This window comes from Myotis myotis, unplaced genomic scaffold (genome assembly GCF_014108235.1).
Source record: "Myotis myotis isolate mMyoMyo1 unplaced genomic scaffold, mMyoMyo1.p scaffold_m19_p_11, whole genome shotgun sequence".
In the NCBI taxonomy this organism is placed as follows: domain Eukaryota; kingdom Metazoa; phylum Chordata; class Mammalia; order Chiroptera; family Vespertilionidae; genus Myotis; species Myotis myotis.
The window spans coordinates 10,942,395-10,955,158 of record NW_023416315.1 but is presented as its reverse complement, the minus strand read 5'-3'; the positions used below and the strand labels follow the sequence as shown (position 1 = coordinate 10,955,158).

Below are 12,764 nucleotides of genomic sequence, written 5' to 3'. Positions count from 1 at the left end.
GGTTTGATACCCAGCGTGTGAAAGGCAACCAGTTAGTGTGTCTCTCCCAAGTTGATGTTGATGTCTCTCTCTCTGTCTTTCTCTCTCTATCTCTCCTTCCCTTTCTCTGCCCCCTCTTCCTCCCTCCCTTCCACTCTCTCTAAAAATCAATGGAAAGAATATCCTTGGGTGAGGATTAATTTAAAAAAAAGGACTTTTGCCAAACTGCTCTCTTGAAAGGGGTCTGCTCCTACAACTTTGCTGATGCTAGGTACTATGTTTTCATTTTTATTTAATGTCTTTAAACATTAGGAAGAAAAATAAAATCACCTTCCTTTTGGTTTTATTTATACATCTATAATTCTTTCAGCTCATCTTCATTTAGTTTACTTACTGAGCTCTTTATATTTTGGTTCATTTTCATTAAGTGTGTTGCCTAAATAATTTTTTAAACATACATATATCAGTTTTATATACTTATACGGTTAAATTTCTCAATCTTTCCCTTTATGTTTTTTGTCTTTGGGTTACCATGGTAAAGACCTTGTCACCCAAGACTAGAGACTAAGTCTATTTTATTTTATTTATTTTACCTTATTTTATTATTTTAGAATACCTCTTTGTACATGTATTTAAATTTTAACTATATTTGGAGTTAAAAAGGAGGGAGTAGAGTATGAGGATGGGAACCTCACTTTTTTCTAAGTGTTTAGCCAGTTTATCCAAGACCCCTTGTGAGACAATCCATTCTCTCCCCACTAATCTCAAAATCTGCCTTGTGATCTATCACACCCGTGGGTACACTAGGATCTGACCCTGTGCTGGGAGCTGGATGACACATGGCAGAAAGCAATGGAACCCTCATCCCTAATGCTCTCTCCTCCCTCCACCACTGGCCTCATTTCTTTGCTTCTTATGGCTGAAGCAGAAACCAATGCCAGCGCCCCTCTGTCTCCATACAGTGGCAGGGGTACAGGTGTGGCTGGTCTCCACTAATCACAGACAGTCCAGGGCTGTGACTCCTGATAATTCTCCACTCCTGTCTCTGCCACGATTCTTGCCCCTTTCAACTAGAGCAGCGGTTGCCAACCGGTGGTCCGTGGACCACTGGTGGTCCATGAGGTCTGAAAGGTTGGTGACCGCTGAACTAGAGGGCTAAAGTGTGACTCTGTGAGTGTTCTCCTGGGACAGTGGTCGGCAAACTGTGGCTCGCGAGCTACATGCGGCTCTTTGGCCCCTTGAGTGTGGCTCTTCCACAAAATACTGACTTCTGAGCATGGGGCCACGAAGTTTCAATCGCACTGCATGTGCGCGCCCGCACGTGGTATTTTGTGGAAGAGCCACACTCAAGGGGCCAAAGAGCCGCATGTGGCTTGCGAGCCGCAGTTTGCCGACCACTGTCCTGGGACATGCTCTCGCTCAGGATATAAACCAGCTGCAGCTTTTCTTAAACAAGCTCTCGAGCTTGCTCTCACAACTCTTCCTAGAAATCTCTTGCATGTGGGAGGCACTTATTTCTAGTTTCCAGCATCAGGGCAGACATATAGAGTGTCCCCAAATATGTATACACACACTTTGAATAATTATAAAGGCAGTGTTTCTTAAAATACATTGCAGTTTCACAATTGAGCTATCAGCTGTGAAAGTGTGTATACATTCTGGGGGACACCTGTATTTTTTTTCTTTGTATATTCTGATGATCACTCCAGTGGGGGGTTGGGAGTGGGTGGATTGGAACACCTGTGATCAAGTGCCATCTTGCCAGAAAGCCAAATGGTGGTGTAGTTAACACTCAATCTTGTCACTCGTGAATTCCAAGAACAACCTGTGCTTGTAACATTCCATAAACAACGCACACACGTTACCTTTGATAGCTGCTAAGTACCCTCGGAGTTCCCGCTGAAGTCTGGTACCCTCGGCCTGAAAAACACACAAACAGATGCTGAGCCGCTTGTCTGTACTCTGCACTGGGACATGTACAAAGCAGTAAGCGTCGGAATTATTACTGCCAGCGGCTCATTCTCGAAGGAACATAAATATGTAGAGCCCAGCTGCTGTGGCCCAGGGGTTGAGCGTCGACCCAGGAATGAAGCCGTCTCTGGTTCCATTGCCGGTCAGGGCACATGCAGGCTCGATCCCCAGTTGGGGGCATGCAGGAGGCAGCCAATGGATGATGTTTCTCTCTCATAGATGTTTCTATCTCTCTATCCCTCTCCCTTCCTTTCTCTCTCTTAAACTCAATAAAACCATATTAAAAATATGTGGACACAGATTAAACAGGATGCTTATAAGTCTAGATATTTACAGATATTTCATTCAGTTTAAAAGAAAAGGACAAAGCAAGCACAATTTTTCTAAGAATGGAAACTGTGGCCCACCATAAGGTTCTTACATATGCAAGAGCTAACAAGTCTCTAAGTTTTGACACATGGTCATACAGTTGGAAATTGATCACCACTGTCCAATATGGTAGCCACTAGCTACATGTGGCTGTTCAGTGCTTGTAACATGACTAGTCTGAATGGAAATGCATTATAAGTGTAAAATCCACACCTGATTTTAGGGACTTTATACAAAAAAGTCATTAATATGTTTTATATTAATTGTGTGTTAAAACAATATTTTGGATACACGGAGTTAAACAATTGGGGTGTTGAAATTAATTTCACCTATTTCTGTTCACTTTTTAAAATGTGGACACTTGAACAATTTAAATTACATATGTGGTTTGCATTATATTTCTTTTGGACATAATCAGAATAGAGAAATTGGTAAAATGTAAATTTTGACATATGAATCTTAGTTTTGTTTTGGATTACCCTTAGAAACTCTGCGACTCTGAGATTAGGATTAGATTGCAAGTAGTTGAATATGGAGTTAACCCAGGAAATACCAACAGGGGCATGGAGAAGTGAAGAGGGTCTATGGCCATACCACCCTGAATGCCCGATCTCGTCTGATCTCGGAAGCTAAGCAGGGTCGGGCCTGGTTAGTACTTGGATGGGAGACGTGAAGAGGGGAGGGAAGAGAGCCATCGCAGGTGCAATATCAGGCAAGTTACCCCGGTGGCCTTCGTCCCCCAGGGAATTCTGGGAGACAGTGTCAAACCCTGTAGATATCCTCAGTGAGGGGCAAAGAAGCTCAGGCATTTATCCATCAGCTCCTGACAGTCATTGGTTGAGAACTGCTCCTGGGACATGATTCCCCCAATATGTCCACACAAGGGCAGAGAGGTCTCCAGTTACCAGAAAAAATCCTCAGGCAAAAAGTCTCCCTTGCTGGCAGTTGCAACTAGATCTAGTGGGCTCAGAAAAGGTAAGTGCTGGGGCATATGTCTGGCATCCACAGTGTGTGCTTTCACTACACCTGAAAATATAAAAGTATATGTACTTTAATTGCATAATTATTTAACAAAATTGCAGAATGACTCCTCCTTGATAATTAATAATATAGCATCTATATTATAACTCTAACTTGATCGTTAATAATATAGTTAATAACATAGCAACTCTAATAGTCATAAATAAATAAACAATTATTTTTTAGTATTTACCAAAAAGCAGGGAGGGATGAAGGGAAAATACCTACTTCCTTCAGTGAATTATTATCTAGTAGGGGAAGTAAAATATCTAAATAGAAAACTTCAAAGTAGATTACATTTAGCTCTGCAACAGCCATGCAAAATATTTAGAGGACAAAGCAAATAAAAATATTCATCAAATTTAAAGGTAGTGATGAATACAAAGAAACTCTGAAAAGAAGCGTTTAAGACAGGGGTGGGGAACGTCCACAGGCCGCATAAGGCCCACACAATCACTTGGTCTGGCCTGCCAAGGCATTAGAGATGAGTTAATTAAATGTTTGACCAAATATAGCAGGCTAATTGTTAAATTGGTAATTTTGTACGACCTGCAAATGATGTTATAAATATCCAAATGGCCCTTGGCAGAATAAAGGTTCCATATGCCTGGTTTAATATTATGCTGGTCCCCCAAAGGGATTCTATATAAGTATATTTTCCTAATACAGTACAGATATAGTGATATTATTTTTATGAAATATATGTAAAGCTCAGGTGAGGTTTTCTTTTTCTGCATTAAGCTCTAGCTATTTCTGTCAGCTCTGTAAATCCAGGTACTACCAGATAAAAGCTTAGGGTTAATTCATTTGCTAGCACATAATGAACTTCAACCAGAATGGTTCTATTCAGGATGCCAAAGCAGTAATCATCAAAGTTCTAAACAACTGACTCCCTTTCTCATCTCTAAACATGGTTTAAAATAAAAACTCTAGATTTCCCTTGTCTTGCTGAGCCATTTAGAAATGTAGTGTGAAGGCAAATTGCCATGAGCTAGACCAGTGATGGTGAACCTATGACACGTGTCAGAGGTGACACGCGAACTCATCATTTTTTTGGTTGATTTTTCTTTGTTCAATAGCATTTAAATATATAAAATAAATATCAAAAATATATCTTTGTTTTACTATGGTTGCAAATATCAAAAAAATTTCTAGATGTGACACAGCACCAGAGTTAAGTTAGGGTTTTTCAAAATGCTGACACGCCGAGCTCAAAAGGTTCGCCATCACTGAGCTAGACAATAATAATAATAATAATAATAACAACCCAGGTTGGATTTCCAAAACATCAAAGTGTAGTGGGAAACTGTAGAGAAAGGATGAGGAGAAGAAAGAGAAAATGCTGATGATAAACACTTGTAAAGATAATGAAAGAGTCAGGCCAAGGTCTGCAACATCACTACAAAAAGTCAGAACTTGGGGAAGAAAGAAACAAGTCTTTCTGCTACTATCTATGATATGATGGGCACTGTGCTAGATTCTGAATACATAAAATTTTGAAAAGCAATGGCTCTGGGATACTTTATTCTTGTCACATCTACACGGCATCTTTCTTCCATATCTGTTTTGGGGGAGGATTCTACATTCTTCCCCATTAATATCAAACTTGGCTGTGGGACTTGCCATGTGAGGGGAAGTGGCGTGCAGCTTCTGAGCATCATAGTCTTACCACCTCTTTGCCTACCGAGAGCCCCGGGCTATTCCAGAGAGGGGTTACTTCTCCATCATGGGTCACAGAGCAAAGGCAACATGAGGCGCATCTACCCTTCACATTTTCATAAGTGAGAAATAAACATCTGTTGTTCAAAGCCACAGAGGTATTGCTACTACAGCATAACCTACCCAAACAACCTGATACAATGGTTCGCCATCAACAGTGGAAACGCTGAAAGATGGAGGTTGAAATCTAACAGAAGAAAAAAGCCAATGGAATGAGTGAGCAGAAGAGCACTAAAGGCATTTACAAAAACATTTCAGGAAGGAAATCAAATTGGGAAGATCAAAGATAAAGTGGATGGCTTAGCAAATTGAAGCTCTAGTGCTGGTCAAGTGATGGAAAGAGGAAGAATGGTTTGGAGAGAGGACAGCAAGACCCAGAGCCATTTGTCACAACAGACGGCAAATCATTTAGAGATATTAGTATCTGTAATTAGATATGTGATTTACCTGGACAGATCCAGACCAACTGGAAGTCTAAAGCCCTAAAAGGTACAATTGGGATTTAAATAGGGTTGGGATCCCCGAAGGCAGTGGTTCTCAACCTTCCTAATGCCGCGACCCTTTAATACAGTTCCTCATGTTGTGGTGACCCCCAACCATAAAATTATTTTCGTTGCTACTTCATAACTGTAATGTTGCTACTGTTATGAATCGTCATGTAAATATCTGATATGCTATATGTGTTTTCCGATGGTCACGACCCACAGGTTGAGAACCGCTGCTAAGGCCACATTTCTCTAAGTGGTTAAGTGTAGACCTTGGGGGTACTACATGGCTTGCCTAGGGCGCATGCAGCCACAAAATAAACCTACAGCATCTCTCTGGGACAACAATTTATTGAGGCTGAAGGGGAGCACATGGGGAGAAACCGTTATTCTATAACCACTGGGCCACCTGTTGTGATGTAGAGAGAAAAACTGCATAGAGATGAAAAACAGAACTTCCCAGACATCTCCCGCTCTCCGCTGTCTGCTGTAGGGCCTCTGCTCTACCACTGCCCATGGGCCTCCCCCGAAAAATCTGAGAGGCCCTGAGCTAAGACAGGGCTCACTTCTCACCCAAAAGGATGTTTTCCCCTCAGAAAGTAATACAAAGCCAACTATGGTATGGCCATAAGTCACCACAATTGTCCAGAATATCTGGAAATAGCAAAGGAGTAGTGGAGAAGGGTATTCTTCTCCTAACTATTGAAGGAATAAAGCCTGTCAAATTATACCCACAATTAAGCCATTGGTTTTTCTTTCAGAAGAAGAAAGAGAATGATTCATCTAGCCCAAAGAAACAATAACCATTTTTTAAATGAAATAAGAACCCCAAGAAGAGATTTTTTTTTAGCTATAAGAGTGGAAGAAAGTTCAAATTATACAATAATGGCTTAAACAGATGAGTGCAATTTAAGTAGATAAAATTAAGTTCATTTAAATAACCTTCTTCCTGCCCTGGCCTGATGGTTCTTTTGGTTAGAGCATCCCTGTACACCAAAAAAAAGGTTGTTGGTTGGATTCCAGATCAGGGCACATACCTAGGTTGGGGGTTTGATCCCCAGTTGGGGTATGTATGGGGGTGGGGGGTGGTGGACCAATCAATGTCTCTATCACATTGATGTTTCTTTCTTTCTCTCTCTCTCTCTCCTTCCCTTTCTCCACAATCAATAAAAACATATCCTCAGGTGAGGAGTAAAATAACTTTCTTTTTTTCTAATTATTAAAATTCATAATTTTCCCGAGTATGAAGGTTCATAAGTCATTTGGTAATAACCATATTAAATTGCACTTATATTTATCTGAGTCAAAAAAAGTAAGAGACTCTCGAGAGAAATGTTCACCTCCTAGAATATGCCACAGAGTAGTCCTGCACAAAACCTATTGCACAATAAAGTTTTCTTAACACCATTATTCTATGTGAGTTATAAGACGTTTTATGTTTGAAATAAATTCTTACAGCACTGCTATTTCACTGAAGTTTGTTCCAAATTCCTCTGAAAATTACCACTTTGGTAATGCAGCCTTGAATATTGCACGCGTGCGCGCAAGAAAGAGGCTCAAAATTTCACATCCTTGAGACTATATGCATGTTTTCTCCCTTCTTACCTCTACAAGGTGAGATAAAATTATTATTCTGACTCATGGTCACACTATTCTCAGGGCTTAGAGCCACATAACAGCAAATGAGTGTATTATAATTCAGTTGTCTGATTCCCAACTCATACTCCTCTTTGTCAAGATCCAAGAAGGATTCACCACCTACAGAATCCCTTGCCCTGGCAAATAGTATAATAATGTTAGTCTGGTGTTAGAGGTTCTTTGTTTATTTTTTTTCAACTGAATCATTTATCAATGTCAGGAGCTACTACTTCTCCAGCCCAGATGGTCCCCTAGGCCCCTTTCTTCCCACACAGCCCGAGGGAGTAGGCCTGCTTTCCTCTCCTTATTAAAACTACTCCCACCTGCTCCCTCCCTTGGGTGTCGAATTCTTGCAGAGCTAGTGAGAAGGAAGCAGTCTCCCTACTTCCCTGCTTCCCAGCTATCCTGGAGAACAAGCCAGAGTCGTGCTGGGTTTCATCACGGAGATATCAAAAATTAACAGGCATGCAAAAAAGTACACATGGTTTTAAACCTTATGAAGGTCCGAGAAGCACTGCCTCCAGTCAAAAATTCCCTTTATTCCTTTTCTGAGTGGTATCTCAAAGCTGTTGTTTTCTTCTTATCCTCCTGAGGACTGCTCATGATATCCCCACCAAGGATTAGGGTGAAATTGAAAACCTAACTAAATAGTCAGAGAAAGAATGCAGAAGGTACATCATCACGGGAGGATTCAGATATCTTTGTTACCGAACACAAATAAATCACATTACATACCTAATTAAATGTTTCCAGAATCTTTTACAGCAGGTTGGTTCTCAGTAGCACCAATTCCTTAATTATTGATGATGAAAAAAGATGATGAAGATGATGATGATGAGTGTATGTATCTTGGGGCAAAGGTGGGGGTGGGGGTGGGGTAAAGGGGTGCAGTTCCCTGACTTGCTGGGCTCAGGACATCTCATTTGTTGCTTCCCAAACTTACTGGGCTCAGGACAGCTCCCTTGAGGACCCTGGACAGCGCCCAGACATGTCTGTGATTCAACCTTTAAAGATTTAATCTATGTAGTGTCAAAGGACTGGCTATAAATGCAACCTCATCAAGGTTTCCTATTGCATTCTGGTAAGAGCACAGAAGAGTAGACGATTTTTCTCCAAGGTGATCCAGTTGGCTGGTAAGAAGAGCTACCATAGATTGTCACACAGAAAAGCTCTGGTAAACCTCTAGCATTGGGCATACACACAGGGCTGCAATAAATTATGTGTGAAAATTAATGAATCAAGTTGTTTATTATTTAGATACACTAAATTCTGACGCATTAAAATATGCTAGTGTTAATAAATACTTTATGCCTACGACTGTAGGGCCTAATAAAGAAGGTATACTCTTGTTAGATCAGTCACTGCTGCCAAGAAGAAAGAAGCCATAGTTGAGGCATTGATTTGACTGCATTGTAGACACCATCCATAAAATGAATGAATACTTTCTAAAACACTAAGCTCAGGGCAGCAACCACTACCAATTCAGGGGCACCAGGCTCACACACTACCACGCTCCTGACACTGCAGCCCTGTCTTGCAAAATCAAATCCAATGGATTTTATTCATAAGGTTATACAGAGCTAGCAAATCACTTTAAGGCAATAAGTCATCAATGCTTATTAAACAAGCAATAGGTTGTTGAATTGACATGTTAAAATATAGTAAATGTAGTAATAATTTATATTTATAGATCATTTTTGTTATAAAAAGAAAAACATAGACAGGAGAAAAAAAAAACAACATATACAATACAGGCAATTTTTTTCATTAACTTGCCCCTGTAACTCAGAAACTCACTGTGAGCTGACGTTTGGAAAGGGGCTCAAGGAGAAAGCCAACAGTACTAATAGATATATGAGACTTGATCTGAGGAGATGTAACTTCACAAAGCGGTGATTTCACAAAGAAAAGTACAGTCATCTCATCTGTGGTCCTGAGCCGACAGAAGGCCCTGTAGTTCCATTATTATTTTTGCTCGATACTGACATTTTTCTCTTGAAAAGGCCAAGTAACATATTAAATTAAAATTGGCTCAACTTCTCAGAGTTCAGACAGGTCAACTCAATCTTGAAAGCCATGCTACTGCTTTCTTATATTTGAAGCTCAGAAGAAAATTAAATTGTCAAGGAGATGAGACTTAATGAAGCAATAATCAGCACCTTGATTAGCAGATGACTAATGATATGTAATATCAGAATCCACTTATGATCAAAGCCAACAGTAGTCTGCGGAACACTGCAGGCATTCTTGGTTTACCAGGAAATGGAGCTCTCCCTATCACAAGTTCAGGTGCATGAAATGGAAGACAAGACTTTTTCAAAGGTAACAAGTAGCAGGTTCTCTAAAATTTCCATTTTTTTTTTGTTTTCTTGATTTGAGATCTTTATAGCAAACAAGAGCTGCCTTAAGAACCCAGCACTGATTTCAAAAAGCAATTTCTCCATTTTTAATATTTTTTGGTACACATTAAGGCAAAAGATATAAGATAGGAAATCAGAGAAAATTTTGAAATCTTATTCCTGGATGGATGGCATTAGGGGCTGGTACATGGGAGGGAAGTGGATATCAAAGAGAACATCTCAGTTTTCACAATTTTATCCAAGCTTCACGACCCAATTTCCAATTATCCCTGAGTCATCAACTCCAGGTATAGCTATGATATGAAGACCAAATAAAATATACTTTCTACCTTTCACCAAAACAAAATTAGAAAGCTCGTTAGTAATTATATGTACTATTTTTCCATGTATTTCCCTTAAGCCTTGAGTTTATACAGACCTCTATTCTTGTCTTTTGGAAAAGCTAACCCAGCGTGTGTACAAGGGGATGGAACTGCCTAGTTAGAACCATTCAACTCATCACACCATGCTGGCTGCATACAATTTGAAGATATGCTTTATTGCCGTTAGGCAATTGAGTTTGTGACCCTTGAAGAGCCATTCCAATTTTTCCCCCTTTCATTGTGTATGAAGAGACTTGACTTATGAGGTACATTAGGGGAATTATACAAACTCTTTTCAACTTTTGCCTTAATACCTAGAGCACAGAATTGAATATAGTCGGGGAGAGACTGACCTAGAAATTAAGGCAAACTGCACAGGTGTTCCACCCCAACAATAACTCTTCCTGAGGTGTACTGTTCAATGTCCCTTTCTGGGGATACGGATGCCAGCTCGTTATTGACAATGTTCTATCATGTCCAAATGAGACAGGATGTGGAAGTTCTGGAAAAACAACATCTACATCAAGCTTCAGAGATGCATCACTGGGAGGGAAGAAGTGCCTTGCCTCTCATTACTCCAGTCATAATATAACAGCCAACATGTTTCTGAAACTGCCATTTATGATGCTGTATTAGTGTATGAGGGCTGCTATAATAATACACCAGAGACTTGGTGGCTGAAAAAAAAAACACAGAAATTTATTTCCTCACAGTTCTGGAGGCTAGAAGTCCAAGACCAAGTACTGGCAGGTTTGGTTTTGCCTGCGGTCTCTCTCCTTGGCTTGCAGACAGCCTCCTCCTCCCTGTGTCCTCACATGGTCTTTTTCTGCATGTGGTCATCCCTGTGTCTCTCCTGCTTATGAAAACATCAGTCTCATTGGGTTAGAATCCTTCCATATGACCTCATTTGATCTTAACTTCCCCTTTACTGGACCTGTTTCCAAATACAGTCACATTCTGAGGTGTACTGGAGGTTAGTTAGAACTTCAATAGGTAAATTTAGGAGAGACATAATTCAGTCATAACACTGTCCTCAAAGCAAACCTTTAATATAGCAATAAAGTCTAACACTAAGTAGTCCCTTTGTTCCAGAGACTGTCCTAAGTCTCAAAGGTCTATTAACCCATCATTCTCCCAATAACTCTCTCATGTTGGCACATTCTTACACATGAGAAACTTGAGGCACAGAGGCTAAGAAATATGCCCAAAGGTCACGCATCTAGCAGATGGCAAGCCTGGGCAGTCTGGGATATTTAAATCCCATAATCTGCCTCAAGAGCGCATATGCTTGACCACTGTCCTCTATGCCCCAGGCTTTAAAGGCATGGATGCCAACTGTGGACGCATGAGACTGTCCCAGTGGAATCAACTGCCCATCAATAAGAATAATTTAGCCAAAGGCATTCTCTGTGCTCTCATGATGCAGTTCTACTCTATAAACAAAACCACCAATTGTTCACTCTTTCTCATGATTCCAGAGTATGTTACATGGGACGCATAGCGCACAGTGGCGAAGTCAGTGGGCTGTGGGGCTGCACTGCCTGGCTTTAAAATAGCAGCTCTGCTACCTCTAACTGAGCAACTTTGGGCAACACTTAACTGCTCTGGACCTCTGGTTCCTCATCGGTAAAATGAAGATAACATCACTCACTTCCTGGGGCTCTCATGAAGATCAGGGGGGGACAATCCATGTAAAGTACCAGACACAGAGCACATTCAATAAATGTTGGATGACTCTGTCTATCTGATACTTTTTAAGTGATAAACTGTGCAAAGAGTGGTTGTTTCATAAAAGCTTAACTAAGTTCTGCTACATGTCATGTTACAAAGGAATATTTTCAGGAGAAATGTACAAAACCGCCACAAAACAAGTTAATTGGAATCTTAGAATGTCCCCTTGTGTTTCATTTATACTTCTAAGTCTCAAATACACAGTTACATTTCCAGAAAGTTTGTGTTTATATCTTTAAATATTGCAGTGATAAAAGATCTTAGAGTACAAAGAAATAATTTATGCAGATATATAAGAACCACTTAACAATGAATATGAGAAAAATCAAGCCAATGTCATAACATTACTGTGAGGAAATAAGAAAGCAATGAATACCATGGCCGAAAGAATAATCAAGATCATTCTCAAAATAAAAGTTTTTGTAACAATACTTGGTTTTCTTATGCATAAAGCAGAATTACAATTACAGATTGCTAGGAGAATCGAGTAGAACAGTGTACAAAACACATTATAAATGCCAATGCCTACTTATGGAAAGTCTTCAGAATAAAAATACTTCATTGCTGCTTTTATATAAGCCATTCAGGTGTGGCTTTGAAATTTGTAAATTTTTAAAGCTCCTCAGAAGATTCTTATAATTGTCCAGGTTTGGAAACATAGTAGATGTGCAATTAAGGACGCCATTATCTTTACTATATCAGTATAATTTCAGGTTTACATTCAAATTGTTACTCTTATATGATAGCTCTTTAGAGACACAAGTCAAATTTGTGAGCGGATTCAGAAGTCTGGAGTGGGGCCCAGGAATCAGTATATTTAAAAGTCCTCCAGGCAATTCCGATAGTTATGTGGAAACCTCTCCTATAATTTTGCACTGTGTCTATCACTTAATTAAGACTAAATGTGTTGACAGACACTCTAGTATGTAACACTAGTACGAGGTGACCAAAAAATCCCTTAAAATATGTCTGGCTCCAGATCTCAGTCAGTCACCATAAGACATTCCTTATAACACATTTTCATCACTTAGATGGCAGCTCTAATGCAAAATCAGCCATGGGGCTTACAGGGTGACATATGAGAATCACAGGCAATGGGAACCAACAATATTGATGCGAATCTGAGCTTC

General features: G+C 40.0%; 1 protein-coding gene across 2 annotated transcripts in view; it reads right to left on the bottom strand.

The window, feature by feature from the left end:
* AMPH (amphiphysin) overlaps positions 1–12,764 on the bottom strand; it is a 143,267-nt gene that overhangs the window by 66,033 nt on the left and 64,470 nt on the right. For both annotated transcript variants that reach the window (XM_036327452.1, XM_036327453.1), the window contains exon 3: positions 1,845–1,899. In XM_036327452.1, coding sequence (XP_036183345.1) covers positions 1,845–1,899 — 55 coding nt within the window. The remainder of the gene's footprint in view (positions 1–1,844; positions 1,900–12,764) is intronic.